This window comes from Pelmatolapia mariae, linkage group LG2 (genome assembly GCF_036321145.2).
Source record: "Pelmatolapia mariae isolate MD_Pm_ZW linkage group LG2, Pm_UMD_F_2, whole genome shotgun sequence".
In the NCBI taxonomy this organism is placed as follows: domain Eukaryota; kingdom Metazoa; phylum Chordata; class Actinopteri; order Cichliformes; family Cichlidae; genus Pelmatolapia; species Pelmatolapia mariae.
The window spans coordinates 23,236,816-23,255,294 of NC_086228.1; the positions used below are offsets into that span (position 1 = coordinate 23,236,816).

At 39.8% G+C, this 18,479-nt stretch overlaps 1 protein-coding gene across 2 annotated transcripts in view; it reads right to left on the reverse strand.

Moving 5' to 3' along the window:
• fgf13a (fibroblast growth factor 13a) overlaps positions 1-4,223 on the reverse strand; it is a 91,754-nt gene extending 87,531 nt beyond the window's left edge. For both annotated transcript variants that reach the window (XM_063495070.1, XM_063495051.1), the window contains exons 1-2: positions 3,672-4,223; positions 3,231-3,393 (exon numbers count right to left, since the gene is read on the reverse strand). In XM_063495070.1, coding sequence (XP_063351140.1) covers positions 3,231-3,279 — 49 coding nt within the window. In that variant the 5' untranslated portion in view covers positions 3,280-3,393; positions 3,672-4,223. The remainder of the gene's footprint in view (positions 1-3,230; positions 3,394-3,671) is intronic.
• Positions 4,224-18,479: the final 14,256 nt, after the last annotated feature.

The window sequence follows — 18,479 nt, forward strand, 5'->3', positions numbered from 1 at the left end:
TTATTTTTGTTAAAACATCCCGCAAGAGTTCACAACAGTACGGGTGCTGAAGGCATTTAATAGAGTCTTAATGATTAAAGTAGTGGATCCTCCCTTCACCACAGATTGTTCAAAGGAGATTCTTGAAGAGCCTCATTAGATTAAAAGAAGTTAATGACACTGTAGACAGTATTTGGTTTTGCTGATGAGACCAGAGCAGGTGTCAGTGTTGTGGAGGATAGAGTTGCCTGCACTGTGATTAATGAAGCAGCTCCAAACTGTTCTCTGCATATCTATTGATTCATTTCTGTGGCTGGCGCTGAGCTGAATTAATCTCCCTGCAAATATGCAAGACTTATGTCTTCTTCTGCACTTTGTCCTGCAGTCTGAGGCAGACATGAATCGACTGGCTGACACTCATAGCCCAAGAGGGGGTTTATCAATACACTGCGCTAGGATCAAGTCTGAGGAAAGTAACAGAAGCACAAAGTTTTTTTTTCAGAAATATGGAATCTTTAACTGATTATAACGATAAATTAGCAAAATGATGATAAAAAGCAATCGAAAAATGTACGTTAAATTGGACCATGAAGTAAAACACATATGGTGCAAATGTTTGCATAACCGATGGAGAGTTAATCATCTCAACTGTTAATGCATATGCACGAGAGTTATCTGAGAGAGGCTTCAAGCCCTGGAAAGTTATAAAGCCGAGCGAGTGTATACGTCATGCTTTGACACATCATTTTGTCCGCACAACTAAGCTTCACAAGGACAAGGGGAAACTAACACAACGTGATTCACTGGTGTTGATACTGGTACTCTACACAGAGCCATGTTTCTCTCTTTCAGTCTCTGCATGTTTTCTGTTTTCACATGCTTTGCTAACAAAATAAATCCCTGAGGGAGTCGGAGAGAGAAAACAGTGCCCTGTCACAAAACTGAGTCACCAAGAAAACACCCTGTAACAAAAAGAGACTTTCTTACTGAGTGACAGTTTGAATAGCATGTCTTTGTGATATGATTACTACTAGGACCCCCACAGAGAACATTACTTGTACTTTTCAGGATTTAAATCTGTCTGTAGATGCAAAAAAGAGATGCTCATGCTCGACCCCTCTTTTTTTTAATTTTCTAACCAAATAATGTTTTTGTAAAGATGTAAGTATTCAGAGAACTACAACTGCAAAAGACATACTACTAAAATAAAATTAAAATATGCCATCATAGGTAATTTAAGCAGCTTGGCAAGAGAGATTTTTTTTTCAAAGTAAGAAAAAAGGGGGTATCACTCTGTTCAAAAAAAGCGGGGCAGTGAGAAGCTTCTGCAGTCCAACAGCTTGCAGGGGGAAAAAGGAGCTGTGGAGATGGCAGGTGGTTCCGGCTTTAATGGACTGTTTCCCTGAAATAATTTGTGGGACAGGTGGTTGCCAACATTGGCAGGGTCGGTGGTGATTTTCCCCATGCGGTTCTCGGCTCTTGTGCAATTCAAGTCTCTGATGGAGGGCAGCTGGTACCAAATGACCCTCTCAGCAATTCACAGTCTACTGTCCTCCCCCCAGCCCCTTCTATTTTTTTCCTCTCACACGAAAGCACGTGAGCTACACCACATTTGTGTGTTTTTCTGTAAATTTATAGAAGGAGACAAGCCTTAGTGAACACTCATAGTTAAGCTGAAGATGTTTTGCTGTCATCTGATAGTTTTGGCGATAGTGCTTCCAGAGAGCGTGCCATTGATTTCCAGTGGGAGACAAGAACAAAAGCTCCCATGGAGGTTAATCTTGAAATCAATTAAAGCATGTTTTACTCACTGCACATTCAGCAAAAAACTGATAAGCTTCCCTTACTGGTGTTTTATTTTAGATGCAGAAGTTAGTTGTCAAGCATCTTATACTATAAACATTAAAAAGACATACTATAGACATACTAAACATACTATGGATCTAAAGGTTATATAATATCAAAAGAATATCTATTTTTCCATTATATGTTTGTTAAATGCATCAACAAATTAACCACAGAGGTTGAGCAGTAGAGTGTTTTAACAACAAATGCACCATGACACCAAATTTTTCCTTCTGTGCCCTCCTCCAGGAAAGCAGCTTTGGATGAGGTATGCTCAATAGCTCACTAGGCAGTAATACTTTATTAATGCCTATTAATAAAGATTAAATGTTAATAAAAACTGTAGTATTCTGTAGTACCCTGATTAGGATGCATCTGTACCACATATAGTAACACCAAAAGTCAGGTAGCAGTGTTGCCAAAATAAGCCAATAAGTTCATTGATTTGTTGTAAGCACTTCAAGCGGAGTCAGAACATAGTAGGGAGATTCAATTGCATTTCTATACTGTAAGTAAACAGGAAGACTGTTATGGGCACGCTGCCACGGTGTGAGTGTTGGTTATTTTATTCTGTCACTAAACCTTGGAAACAGCCGTTTTTACTGGTTGCAATTAAGAGTTATTTTAAGGGGGAAATAATGCCCAGATATTTACTGACGCGAAAAGTCCTGTCCTCTATGGTGTGTGGGTTTTTTTAATCTTTTAATAGAAAACTGAGCACGAGGACAAAGACGCAGTAACGTGTGTGACGGTGCGTAAGCTGTCCCGCACATCAGGACGGAACGGTTGCGATTAGTCCCTCTAGGTTTCTTTGGCAACCTGTCTCCATTCTGTCTCCATGGCAATGCCAAGGCAGTTTACTTCCTTTTTCCCAGAGATACGGAGCCTCTTTGTTACGCCACAGGTCATAAACCCGAGCTACGAGACCGAGAGGGCTCCGCGCTTCGTGGCAGTGCAGATGTGACGAGAGTGTGCGGCTCAGTGTACGAGCGAGAAACACAAAGGGACCTTTCAACAGGATGCCAGTGACACAATAGGATGCCACCACCATCGCTACACTGGTTGTACTGGTTACCTTATTAACATCCTGTAACACACACCCTGTAACATATTGCCTTTGCTAAATCATCTGCGTTTCTGACGATCACCAAGTCAAGGCAAGAAACGCATGTGATCTCAAACTCAACACATCGTGCAGCGTATTGGCCTGCAATAGCATATCTCAAACAGCAATATCCACATGCATCGTGCTGGGAATGGTGAACCATCCAGTGGTTGGTATTGTTTTCAGTCAAACCTCAAAGGGTGATTTGAGCACCATGCAGGGAATGAATGAGCGCATGGTCGCGTTTAAACCTGTGATTTGGGGATAAAGCAAGCTGTGCAAGGCAAGGCTCTTCTCTTACCCTTGGAAGCATCCTTGTCTTCTTTAGGCTTCGCCACTTTTCCGCTCATAGATCCCAGTTTGGATGTGTAATTCCCGAATTAGATAAGAATCGAAATCCCCTTAATTGCTGACAGTCCTCAATGAAATCCTGACCGGAGATTCCAAGTGCTGAGATAAGGCTTCTGTAAAGAGAAATATTCATCAAAATTGCATTTTCTCTCATAACACAACAGCTGCGTTTGGTGTTACAGCAGGGCCAAAGAACGTAACAATGGAGCTACTCGTGCTGCAAGGTGTTTCTCAATTGGGTATCAATGAAAACATTCAACTATTGATAGACACACTCACACGCCACACGACAAAGACCTCATGTAGTTTCAATAAACACAAAGAAGCAGCCTATACGCATGCCTATCTTCGCATAGCCTTTCCAGTGATTTAAGACCGCGCTTTAACCTACCTTATCTCCTCCACGTTTTCTGCTACATCAATGCACATTGATGAAAGGAAACGTCCCCACCATGAATCCCGTTATGTTGCATACGAAAAATCACGACCTACTCTATTGTGACAAGGGAGACGAGCAAAAAGCTGCGAAATGGAGCGCACTTTTGCTCCCCACAGGTCTTCAGTCAAGAAAAATTCAAGTGAACAATACACTGAGCTGTAGTGTCTAACAAACCCCGAGAGTAATCCCATCCAGTGTGGCTTTTGGCGACCAGGTTTTCTTGTCTGAGGCTTTCACGGTCGAGCTCTGCTCCTCTAAACACTCGGCAGATAGAATCAACAGGATACACAACGTGAGAGCGCGCTACCAGTTACAGCGCCCGTTCACACAGTGGACAATTGTTTTTTGACCCCCGTATGACGGCTGTGGTGAAAACGAGCTGCTCCATCCATGAATGCAGTCAGCATGTGAGCTGTGATGTCGATGCGGAGAAGAATTAAAGCAGGAGGTTGTGCTGCATGGCGCGCACCATCTTGCTGTTGCTCTCATTCAGTTGCCTTTGCAGAGCTATGCGTTATCCCATTCACATCCGAGATGCGCATTTTCTAAATATATATTCGGAGGTGTTTCCTCTGACTTAATTAAATATGCATTTGGAAGCCAGTAAGTGGCTGGAGGATAACACATAAAAATAAAAACCGTAGTGAATTCTTGTTATGCTTTCTTACATACCTGCAGCTTTATCATTTTACAGTTTACATAACCTCATTAGTTAATAAGATATTTATTGCATATGACTAATAAGATGGTGTTATGTAAAACAAGCTCCGATGGATCGGACCCTTAACTGAGAACATAACCCACCTAGTTAAGACTGGATAGTGGAACGTATCAGTTTGTTTTAGTTTCCTGAACATTTCTCAGGTCCTTGAAAGTTTTTCAGGTCCCTGAAAGGACACATCCAGTTCTACAGCAGTGTTATAGAGAGTGACAACCACATTAAGTCTTTCCCCCCTTCTGGCACCAGATGAGCATTTTTTTCCAGATGCCACCTCACATTCCTGTTACATAATCACAAGGTGAAGTTTATCATATAGGTGTCTTTTACACCGGAGAAGCTAATGTCGCAGTCCCACCACTGTTTTGAAATGCGTTTTGTCCCCATACCGCACAGATTTTTACAGGTGTAATTGTTTCAGATAAATAAAGATGAATTATTTGAGGAATGCTTGCAAGTTTACACAAAAAAACATGCAATACAGTTTGAATGTAGATAAACAAATAGTACACTGAGTAACTCGTTTGAGTGTGACGTGATTCACTGTGGGTCATGACAAATCGATTGTGGGAGTGAGGAATACCTCAATTTCAGTGCACTCACTGTAAAATGCATGAAATAAAGAGTTAACTATGATTATCTTTTTGTAAGTGTTCAGAGACTATCAGACTAATGAATAAAGCCATTTATTGATATTACTGCAACATATTACTGCAGTAATATGTTATATAAGTGTCCTTACCTTGTGAAACCTGTAAAGATGAAGTCTAAAAGCTTCACTTGAAGTCACATTAAACTGTCCAGTTTCAACTGAGCCATATCAACAGCAAAACATATTGATTTCCATTTTTAAGGACACTACAATCTTTTTAATTAGGGGTGCTATTTTTTAGATTCTGTTCAAAAGTCTTTCAATCCATGTCCAGTTTTTAGCAGGCTCTATGTCACAACCCCTGGTCATGCAGCGCTGTAGCATGCAGTGGCAGCAAAGAGAAAGAGACCCCTAGGTTGAGGGTTACACATCCTATATGGTTGCTATTTTTAGAAGAAACTGGAACCACTTCGAACTTTCTTCACATCCCCAAATCTTGCTGAGACATTTGAGACATACTGGGACCTGTCTCGGTCAGTCCAGTCATTGCATTGTTTTTTAAATTGCACTCTAATTTCTAATTTAAAGAAAGTAAACTCCAGTTAAGCTAAATCATAATCTTTTTTTCTTTTTTTTTTTAAACTTTTAAGACAGAGGATGGTTATTAAAACATGATATGCATCAAGCAGCCATAACATATTTTGTAGGTTCCCCTAGTGCTGCAAAAACACCTACAGGCCATGGACACAGAACCTCTGTGGGTTTCCAGGGGAATCCTTTTGAGTCTTGTGGATTATGGGATGGGGCCTCGATGCATAAAACACAGATGCATGCCTATATTTTTATATCTTTAGATTGTATTGACAGTTGTGATAGAGGCTGCAGAATCCTTGCTATGGAGTTATGAAAAAATATAGACAGATTAACTATAGAGCTTCAGTTTAGTGATTCTTTGTAGATTTTTTTTTCATAAAAACAATGTTTTTCACAGCATAGTCGCTGATGAATGTGACTGTACTTTGATGATCTACATGATAAATCTGCTAATTAAGATTGCTTTAAAATATCTACTCTACCGCAAGTCATTCATTTATATATAAATTATACCGAACAAGGGTCCGGAAGGTGTGTTCAGGTGGTGTGGTGTGCATATGTTTTAAATTCCACATACATGCAGAAAAAAAGCAGCTGAATGTTGGTTTGTTTTCCTTTGTATCATTTTGAGTACTTGAGTATATAAATACTCAAGTACTCAAAATGATACAAAGGAATGATTATAAGGTACAACACTGACTCCCCACCTGGATTCTAGAGTGGGGTATAGAGAGTGATGGTAAATGTCAGAGGCTTGTGTTCCCACTGTGTCCATGGCCTGTGGCCCCTTTTGACCTTTCCAGCAGGGCGTCACACTGTAGTGGTACATCCATTCCCAATCTGTTTAAAGCAAAGCCAGGGACCCCGTTCAATATGGTGCACACAAATTCCTGACTAACACTCTATAACCTCTGACATCAGTTAGAGGTCATAGAGTAGCAAGCTGTATCCACCCATTCTACAGAATAACCCTGAATTTCTTATTTTGTTTTCCCACTGATTGTAATATTTGTGGTAGAAAATCCCCTCAGATTTCATGCTGTGCCACACTCATGCAGACACACTCAGTAAGCTGATTGATTTCATTCACTGGTGATGTGTTGAGCGCTTTGAATGCAAAAGTAGTAATAGTACAGTTTTAAAGTACTAAATTTGCACCAACATATTAAAAAAATGAAACTATCACCAGCATCCTGATTAGAGGGATTTCAATCCTGATCAGTTGATCCTGATCCTAGAGAGCTCCAACGCATGAATAGAAAGGTTTGATCAAGGGATAAAGGTTATCACACTTTACAACTTGGTATTGATTATCACTGACCCAGAGGGAAACAAAAGCAAACTGAAACCCTACCCCCTCTACCCCACAGTATAAGATGGATCCCTTCATTGTACATATGCAGAAACAGCACTGAGGCCTGTACTGTTCTCTTGCTTTACATCAGATATATACTAGCAATGTGGCTAAGAATATGCTAAATGGTGATTCTGAACATTCTGAACACATCCCTGCAGGTCTTTGTCTCTGTTTTCTTGCATCACTGAGCACTTAAATGTACTTTCTTACTGAGAAGCTTATGCTTTGCAACCTTACTTTACGATCTAATTTTTGACAGATTTTTATGCTGATACAGTCTCTCTCTTTTTTTTCTTTTTTTTAAATGCTAGATTAATACGTAAGCATCACCATCTATGAACATGAGTTTTCCACCCTGTTTACTGAAGCATCTCCAATAGATGAAAATGCCGGTCACTTCAGACTTCTTATCAAAATGGTAACTACTTGAGCATGTCAGGACATGGAAACTCCTGCTATCCATGTTCCAACAACAAAACCTCTTTCGTGGTCACTTACGTCTTTTTCTCTTCCCATCCTAATGTAAAATCCAAATCAAATCAGCCTGCTCAGCATTTTCTTATGTTCGGCACTGGGCACAGTTGGACTTTAACTGCTTAGCTGTAGCGTGGAGGGAGTGGGCAGAAGCCTATGCAATCACTCTGGTTCTCCATTCAGTTACAAAGCCTTTTCCTTTAATTTGTCACATGTAAACATCAGACAGTTTTAGTAATTTGTTGGTAATTTGGATGAGATTTACTTTTAAAGTAAAACAAGAACAATTATCGATGCGTTGATGGTTCTTTGTGTCCGGGGGTGGGCGTCCGGGTACACACCGGCTCACTCCTTGGTGGCTGCTTATCCGGGCCTGGAACCTGGGGCTCGCTCGGGCCACTTCAGGGGTGGGGTGCCCTCGGCCTCTCGGCCTGGGGCTCGGTCACTCAGGCACAGCTGGCTGCCGGCGGAGCTCACGGGCACGTCACTGCAACCCCCCCTGGCTTCTGCTCCGCGGCTGCTGAGTGATCCCTCATCTGGGACTCTCCTCAGCTCTTTCTGGGACAGTGGCGCGGCTGCCCCTCTGTTGGTCTTCCTTGGTCTCTTGTGTTCTGGGGGCCTCTGGATGTCTGGAGTTTTGATCTCCTCCATACCTGCTTCATGCCCTGGAGGATGGGACTGTGGCCCCCCACACCCTCTAGCAGATCATTACATTAAGGAACCTTTTAAATACAAGCGCGCTCATGCTCACAGGTGTACACACAGGTGATCACACACACAAACTACACCCTTTTTGGCTCCTACCTCAAAGCACACTGTGCGCTGTCGATCTTACGTGCTGCACAATAATGTTTAATATTAAGTATTTAGTGTTATATTCCCATATATCATTGTGATGTTGTTTATTCTATTACTCTCGTTTTCTTCTGCTTGTTTTCTTTTTTCTTTCTCAACAGGTGATCCAGGTGATCGATATATGTATTTTTTGTCTGCTTATTTTGTTGGTTTTTGTTTTTTGCCCTTTATCCCCGTCCCTCTTCTCCGCTGTTTTTTTTTTTGTTTGTTTTGTTTTGTTTTTTCCCCCCTCTTTCTTTCTCCCTTTTCTTTTCCCCTGTCCCGTATCTAGCAAGTAAAAAAAATAAAATAAAATAAAATAAAATAAACAATAAAAGGTAAATCAAATGGACCATTACGGCAAGGCTGGGATGGTCCATTTGGTAAAGTAAATCCATTGGGCATCTTTCTTCGCCTTTAGACAATAATTCTGATGGCAAAAGAACCAAACGGGACAGGTTTAAAAAAAAAAAAAAAAAAAAAAAAAAAAAACTAACAATTATCTCAACTTTAAGAACAATTATCATTCCTAAAGCTAAATACAAATAACACACACACACATACACTACCCTTATTATCTTTTCCTACAGGATTATGCCAGTGCAGCTTATTCAGCAGAGGAAGGCTTACTGTGGGCTGGATTGTATGTTGCTACTCTTGTGATATTAGGTGGTTAATTGTTATTTCTATAAGTGTTATGTAAGATGATAAGATGACTCGGTATTCCAGAGAAAGATAAATCATTCAAAGCAGCACAATGGCATTTGGTGAAGAGATTGCATGTTCTGTCTTTGTTTGAGTGGGCATCTTTTGGATGGTTTCTTCCAATATTTGTGGAATGCAACATTTGCGTTGTCAGATTTGTGAAAAGCTTGTCCTTTTTTTTACACCAACTACTTTGATTTCCTATGCCAGTAATGAAGTAGTACAGTACTATGTGAAAAGTCTTGAACCAGTCCTCATTTTTTATGTTTTGCTAGGAAAAAGGGAAATCTTTGGGAAATCTGTTTCTTAAGGACATCACTGTCACATACTGTTCATCTGCTGTAGATAGTTTTTCAGACCTGTCACTTCTTCTTTTGTCCTCCAGTTTCCTCAAAATTCTGAGGACACCCTGCACACCACACTGAGAGATGCCATTATAGTTTTTAGCAGATACGTCTGTGGGAATCACCTTGTTGGTACAAAAGTACTACTTGATTGTGTTATTTTTGGCATTGTTTCTTTTTTCTCTTTTTTTTTGTCAATTTGACTAAAGAAATGGAATCAAATGATGTGTTGTTATGGCAGGCATCTGGTAACAAAGTGCCTAAAGATATCATTTGAAACTGTATTTTTTCTAAGTTGCCTGTATTGACACAACACTAGCTCATCCCTTGAGTTAGGTGCCCTATTAGAGCTTGAATGAGTCAAAGGTCAGTGCTTAACAGGAAAAAAAACATTCTTCTAAAAATGTTCAGTTATAAGGACTGAAAATGAGTTGCTACTAGTACTACTACTACTACTGTCAGCAATTCTTGTTTTGTGCTGTATCTTGCCTCTTAGTTTTAAGTGACTGGTCATTATTAAGTATTTTCTTTTCATGGTTTTGGGAGACACAGTCTGTTTCTTTGCTCAGTGTGTGTTATTCATGGCAGGTAAAATCAATTTCCATTTACATAGACCAGCCAAACAACCCATCTGGACTCTGAGCTGGTTTATAAATCAGTGCCATCAAAAACCAGCAGTGAACAAGCTGCTTGATTTGCTGCTTGCCTGTACTTAACATCACCCAAGGTTATACTTGTGGAGGAGTCAGTACGGGTGTTATAAGGATCAGTCCCAAAAGATCATTCTTTAGGACAGGCAGTGAGGTGGAGGGTGATTAATGCTCGGGTATTGTGCAGCTGGGTTAGTCATCTTCCCCTGATTGTAGGTGTTAGCCTGATTCAAGCTGAGTGTGGCTGATAAGGTAATCAGCCTGGTGCTGTAACAGGGGTGCTGGTGACAATGTATGTTGTGTAATATGAATGGGATTTAACAAACACTAACTTCTAACAGTCCAAATGCGCCCAAACTTTTAGAGATCACTACATCTTGTAGTATTTCATGTTATCAGTGAATTGCAGGTGGACTGATTATAGAATAATAGAGTAGTTTGGGATTTATTTTTTCAGTGAATTTAATACCGGAGGATTCTAAAAAGAGGTTTAATTTTAGTAGAGCAAATGATACCATGCAGCAGAGGTCAGTGTCATTTGTGCATCAAGCAAAGCAACTTCTGTAATCATATTTTGATTGTCAAGTGAATATAATGAATAATAATGCAGCAGAGAAGCAAATGCAGGATAATAAAATCCAAGGACTGAAAATGAAACTAAAGGTGATACTAGTCTTTGTCCATTTGTGTGTATGTGCCCATACAGTTTGCACATAAAAGTGATGGATTTCATTATAGGACTGCTGCACACGCTCATTTATCTCTGACTCCCAAAGAGCTCCAGCACACTGACCTCAGTTCCAAAGGTCAGGATGGGGTCAGCAAGTTATTTCAAAACCAAAGAGGTCAGGGTTAAAAGATGAGAAATGATGTCATATTTCTTTTACATCACACACTACATAATTGACTCGGCCACTCCCCGGATTGCATTTTTACAGTATATCTCCCATGTCACAGAGTCACAGTATATTTCAGCTGTTGGCCATGTGACCTACATGGAATTGGTGCAGCTGATACACACAGAGCCTTCATGTCTGTATTTGCAGGTGACTAATTATCAGCTAAATCTTTTTTTGTTTTGTTTTTTGCTTTAAGAGAAAAAAAGATTACAGATGCAAAAACTGATGCAATCAACTATCAGTTCGACCCACTTCTGCCTCATTGGCTCTGTGCAGTTTAGCTTTCTGCAAATTCTCTTCTTGACATTCATCAGGAAAACCATCATCTTCATGGGCACTTTCTGACCAGGAGGGATAGGAGCTCCACTTTTAGTAACAGTGGCTGAACATCCCTGAGCCAAGAGCGTCTGTCAGCTTGGCTGAATCACAGCAGTAGATCTGAGCTCTAATTTCCAGGGAACTCTGAATTTTACAGTGTTTCTGGGCCACTGTTGGGAAAAGAGTGATCCGTGGTTAAATGTCAACCTTTGGTAGAGCTTATTTTTTCCTCAGATTATTTCATAGGATGATGAAGGGATGGTTTCATAATGAAGTCATCAGTTATATTATTATCAACAACTATAATTCATTTGTAGACTGCGTGCAACTACTTTTTTTTACATTTACTTCTTTATTACAATTTTTTAATGGATGTATTTTGTATTTTACTCAGGAGGATTTTATCAAAAAGGCTTTCAACAGTTTAGGACTATTACACTGTGAGTGGTGTTATAATCCTGTAAATCCTATGAATAAAAAGACAGTTGTTAAAATGTCACTGTGTTTGCCTTAGTGGGTAGTAGTCCTGTGCGTGCAGGCATGTGGGATAATGGCCATGAAACATTAGGCTCTTAAATTACAGAAATGATTAACAGAGCAAGGCTCTCTGAAATATCACATTAATGTCAATGAGTTTATCAGAAGGAGGGGCTGACAGGGTGCGGGGGGGGGGGGGGGGGGGGGGGGGGGCTAGTGTGTGCTTCTTTGTACAGTTCCCTGTTGATATTACTGTAAACACTAACAAGACTGGAGTGCTGTGTGAAATGCCCTTTAACACAATTCTCCTTGCAGTCCTTGAGCATCTAGTGATGTTAATGTAAAATATATCTCTAATAGTACAATACAGCTGCAAAGATTCAACACCTAAACCATTATCATAATATTAGACACGGTTTCAGATATGTAAACAACCAAGAGTTAAATTTGTCTTCTTTCTAGAGATTGTTTAAGCACTTAGGTCTGGAAGTATTTGGTAAGTAATACAGTTTTGCAGTTTTGCCTCTGTACGCCAAAACTGTGGTTTTCAAATCAGCCAGCCAAGATGTAACTGAAGTGCAAACTTTCAGGGGTTTTATAAACATTTTGCATGAACTATTTAGGAATTACTGCCATTTTTATATATAGGTCCAATTTTAAGACCTTCAAAAGTAGATGGACATAGAAGCAGCAGGTTAACAGCCCTTGTTATTCCATGGCAAAATGATAAAATGACATTCCCGACTTGACCTCTGTAAGCACCTTCCTGATAAGTTCATGCCATCACAAACTCATTTTTGGCCATGTTGAGTTAAAAAATTAAGTCTGTTTTGTAAATCTTCACACATGTTTCAGAATGGAGGATTATGTTTGAAGCCATATGCTCATTGGCTAACGAGTTGTCAGTCATATTCAAACAAGAGATGCCTTTATGAACGAATATACAGCCAGTTTATACTGTTCTGGAGAACTGAAAGGACAACATCTGAAAGAGCTTGCACAGTTCTGGAAAATAGTTTTTGTGGATTTTTTCCATTTGTTTCCAGGAGGCAGTGAGCCTAGTTATAAACAGAGAAAATATTAACCTGAGTAGCACAAAGTAGCTGTTTCCCTACTTTCAGTCTTTATGCTAAGCTAAGCTATTATGCACGGCCTCTTGGACTAAAATAAACCACCTTTGTCTCCACTTGGTATGCAGGGATCACTTTAGAAACACACACTGTTTGTTTAGGCTCCAATTTTTGTTCAGTACTTCAACAGCAGCTCTTTTTTTTTCTTTTTTGGTCTAATTATACAAAATTGTCTCAGAGGAGAAAACGTGATCATAAACTAACCGAGACAGAGTGTTTTAACTTCACTGTACGTCACATTACACAAGAGTTGATCCTGTGTTTCCTATACAGTCATATACAGTGGCTTGCAAAAGTATTCGCCCCCCTTGAACTTTTCCACATTTTGTCACATTACAGCCACAAACATGAATCAATTTTATTGGAATTCCACGTGAAAGACCAATACAAAGTGGTGTACACGTGAGAAGTGGAACGAAAATCATACATGATTCCAAACATTTTTTACAAATAAATAACTGAAAAGTGGGGTGTGCGTAATTATTCAGCCCCCTGAGTCAATACTTTGTAGAACCACCTTTTGCTGCAATTACAGCTGCCAGTCTTTTAGGGTATGTCTCTACCAGCTTTGCACATCTAGAGACTGAAATTCTTTCCCATTCTTCTTTGCAAAACAGCTCCAGCTCAGTCAGATTAGATGGACAGCGTTTGTGAACAGCAGTTTTCAGATCTTGACACAGATTCTCGATTGGATTTAGACACCAGACAGGTCAGGGATAAAGTTATTGAGAAATTTAAAGCAGGCTTAGGCTACAAAAAGATTTCCCAAGCCTTGAACATCCCACGGAGCACTGTTCAAGCGATCATTCAGAAATGGAAGGAGTATGGCACAACTGTAAACCTACCAAGACAAGGCCGTCTACCTAAACTCACAGGCCGAACAAGGAGAGCGCTGATCAGAAATGCAGCCAAGAGGCCCATGGTGACTCTGGACAAGCTGCAGAGATCTACAGCTCAGGTGGGGGAATCTGTCCATAGGACAACTATTAGTCGTGCACTGCACAAAGCTGGCCTTTATGGAAGAGTGGCAAGAAGAAAGCCATTGTTAAAAGAAAACCATAAGAAGTCCCGTTTGCAGTTTGCCACAAGCCATGTGGGGGACACAGCAAACATATGGAAGAAGGTGCTCTGGTCAGATGAGACCAAAATGGAACTTTGTGGCCAAAATGCAAAACGCTATGTGTGGCGGAAAACTAACACTGCACATCACTCTGAACACACCATCCCCACTGTCAAATATGGTGGTGGCAGCATCATGCTCTGGGGGTGCTTCTCTTCAGCAGGGACAGGGAAGCTGGTCAGAGTTGATGGGAAGATGGATGGAGCCAAATACAGGGCAATCTTGGAAGAAAACCTCTTGGAGTCTGCAAAAGACTTGAGACTGGGGCAAAGGTTCACCTTCCAGCAGGACAACGACCCTAAACATAAAGCCAGGGCAACAATGGAATGGTTTAAAACAAAACATATCCATGTGTTAGAATGGCCCAGTCAAAGTCCAGATCTAAATCCAATCGAGAATCTGTGTCAAGATCTGAAAACTGCTGTTCACGAACGCTGTCCATCTAATCTGACTGAGCTGGAGCTGTTTTGCAAAGAAGAATGGGAAAGAATTTCAGTCTCTAGATGTGCAAAGCTGGTAGAGACATACCCTAAAAGACTGGCAGCTGTAATTGCAGCAAAAGGTGGTTCTACAAAGTATTGACTCAGGGGGCTGAATAATTACGCACACCCCACTTTTCAGTTATTTATTTGTAAAAAATGTTTGGAATCATGTATGATTTTCGTTCCACTTCTCACGTGTACACCACTTTGTATTGGTCTTTCACGTGGAATTCCAATAAAATTGATTCATGTTTGTGGCTGTAATGTGACAAAATGTGGAAAAGTTCAAGGGGGGCGAATACTATTGCAAGCCACTGTAGGTACAAGTCTTATATATGACATAAAATTTTAATTTGCTATTGGAATGAATTTGAAGTGCGTGTGCGCGTGTGTGTGTGTGTGTGTTTGTGTGTTTGTGTGTGTGTGTGTGTGTGTGTGGGGGGGGGGGGGGGGGGGGGGATATTTCTTTTAAATATGAGCTCACATGAGTATAACTTTAACATTAATATGGTGTGTCCTGAAGAAGCCCTGAGCTCATGTTGTCACACTGTAACAACTGGAAGAAATGAGTGATCTAAATAAAACATAACTCCTTCTGCTGTGCCCCAGGGCATTTTCATGTCATTAACATTGCGTCACTGAAATGTCACGCTGTACCAACAATTTATTTTTCCACATAATGTTTCACAAACACTAATCAGTAGAAAACATGGAGTCTAATGAGTAGAAGCAAGGTCACCGTGAGGGTGAGTTTCTGCAAAGGTTAGACGGGACAAGCACAGTAGGTCCTGATTAAGACAGTCAGTGATGTCTTGACGACGAAATCCACCTTTTTGTGGGTTTTTCAGACGATCATCAACCAAACTACAGCTCACGATCATGCAGCATCAACTGTTTGTTTACTTTTTTTCACATTTAAAAAAGTAAAGAACTAAAAAGTTCTGTTCAAAAAGTTTATTTTGGATCTTTTAAAAATATTTTGGTGGTTTGGTTATCCTTTTTTACTTTCATCCAGATAATTGATTCAGTCACCATTGCATATTTAACGTACGGATCTTCCAAAATCCTGCTGCTTTTGCTTGAGCTGCACAAACATTCAGGTTGAAAACAACAGAAAAAGGTTTTACCAAAACAAAAGATAAGCCCTCAGCAAATGACAGCTTCTCCCTGGTGAAAGACTGCGGTCTAGGCTGCCTGATCTCCTGTGCAGCCCAGGAGATACTGTACAGAAACAATCAATAGCACTGAGCAAGCATCAGAGTTTTTATTCTCTTCAAGGCCCTGACTCGATCCCCCAATGTAGTGACTAATCTAATTGGAGCCGACACAGACTCCCAAGCTGTGTGGTGCTGCCAAAGAATGAGAGAAGACAGAAATGTCAGGAAGATCTTCATAAATCAATAGTTAGTCACAGGCAATTTTATTTCCTTCCATCCATTCATACATCCACTCCGTCCATTTAAAACAGTCTTGTTAGTCTGCTTTACACACAAGTCATCACCTCAGTTGTAACATTTAAAACCATTGTTTCTATTTTCTCCTGCTCATACTATAGTAAGCCTTGTCAATTGTCTGCAGCCATTCTGCTATTACACTAGAGTGAGACACTATGTGGAAAGAATGCCATTGGGGATATCATGCCCACAGACTGTTCACAAAGCTCAGCAACAGACTCGCATTTAGATGCATGACTCAGTGGGGGAAGTTCAGGTGCTAATGTTTTGCACTGAAGTTGGAATACCTATCAGTAACATTCACTCAGGAAAAGTCTGGTGACTGTTGGTTCAAGCGGTCAAACTCTGGTGTGATTGAACCACTTTACTCACACACTCCTGCAGAAAAAAAAATTGAGAAGCTCTTGTATTGAGTAGACAGTGTTAATTACTCAGGTGTGAATTATTCATCCTCTCAACGATTCTGTGAAATATAAATGCCCTTAGTCGATAGTTGCCAACACTCGAGAAGATTGCGGACTCCCTGTGGGGGGATTCCAGAGCCAGTGATGGTTTTGCATCTTTTATGCCAGACCACAAAATGACACTAGAGTTAAAACTTCAGCTGGCACGGTGAATCAGCACCCTTGACTGCACGCCATGACTGCATCATCTTGATTATTCTTTGAAAATATTGAATGATTATGAAAGGCGTGAGCACAAGTGGTAAAGATCCAATACTGCACAATATTTAGAGGTTTTGACTAACACTGAAATAGGAAACTTTGAGAGATTTTGAAGAGCTCTGAGTATCTTCTCTCTGAGTTAAGTGCATGTTTGGGGATCTGAAAGAGCTGTCACTAATTCAAGTTCAAACGCTAAAATTCACCATTGGTAACAACAGGTATTTAAAGGGCAAAACTCCCATTTCATCCACTAGAGCTGTGGGGTCTCGAACCTAAACTCTGGAGCCGTATGCATCTTATTTGCTTCATGGAGCTTTGACAAAAAACTAGATGAATATGGATGATGGTAATAAACAGTCATTTATTTATAATCTCTATAAGTTACACTCTCATACATAGTCATTTCATCTCAAATATTCAGATTCTTTCTTTTCTTTGAAACAAAAAAAAACCCTTTCAAAAACACACTTCATACATTCAGTAAACTAAACGTAATAAACAGGGCTAGCAACAGCCAGAGAAGATGAACATTTAGATGAGATATGAATTTATAGACCTGTGACTGACTGCATGATTTAGATTTGATGGTGTATTTGTATTATCTGTGAGATGTTTTGGGTTGTATGGCTGCTATCTTGACCATGTCTCTGCTGTAAAAGAGCTTGAGAGCCCAGTGGGACTTCCTGGTAAAATTAAGTAATAATTTAAAGAATCCTCATAGTCTGACATTAAAAGCATATTAGGTGAGAAAGTAAAAACAAGTTGTGATGGAAAAAGGTTTTTGATCATTAGAAATATGATGAAATGCTAAGAAACGTGATAAAGACGGACCATTATTAATAGATCTGTGAAAGTGCGTCTTCAAAGCTTAACACGGTTTTTGTTGTCTGGCTCACATAGTAACAGCTATATTTGTCCATAGAGTCACAGAATTTCCATTAAAACCGTTTTCTTGACTACTCTTCAATTAGGAGTTGGAAAAATCTTACTAGGAAAATTAGAAACATCTTCGAACATACACGCAAATACAGTATATAAGGCAAAAACATAGTTTGTAAACATTTGATTCTCTTGAATATATAGTAAATATTTATTTTGACCACCTTTATTCTTAAATGTAGCCTGAACTCTTCAACAAGCTTTCTTATCATTTCTTTAAGTAGACTTTGGGAAGAGTTTTCCAGGCTTCTTGAAGAACACTCAAAGCTCTACTTCAGATATTGGCTTTTTTCAGTTCTGTGTTACGATGATCCCACAATACTTCAATAATATTGAGGTCTTGGCTCTGTGGAGGCCAATCCATGACTGATAATGTTTCACTGTGTGTGTTTTTACTGCAGTTGGAGTGTGTTTCAGATAATAAAGCAAAAGTTTTTGCTAATAAGATGCTTTCCACACTATGCTGCGTTATTAGCCTGCCATAATCACATCAGTATAAATTTCTATGAGATAAAAAAAAAGTGTCATATTGTGATATCATTTTTGAAGACTTTACATTTCCGAGTATCCACAACAACAAAAGAAGCCCAGGCATGTCTGAGAGCAAGAGCCATACATCAGTGTACAATAACAATTTAATATTTAAATCAGCTTCAACAACTTCTGACAAAGCACAGTACTTTGCAAAAGTGTTGTCCCCCTAAAAGTGGAAAGAATAAGCTTTCACCACTTGAAGCAAAAATAATCCTTCAAGTACAACCTAGCGACAAAAGACTAGATGCTATCAGCTGGTGACGTGTGGTGGACAATTGATAACATAATTTTTCCATAAAAGTCCAAGGTTCTCATGTGACCCCTTGGGGAAATGAATTGTCTGTCTCTTCTATGTGAGTTATTAGTTTACATTTGGGTTGCACATCAATAGCTGCTAGTATCTAAGATTCATCCTGGTGCAGTTACATGGTGGAAAAGCAGCACTTATATCTGATTTATACTTTGTCACTACTA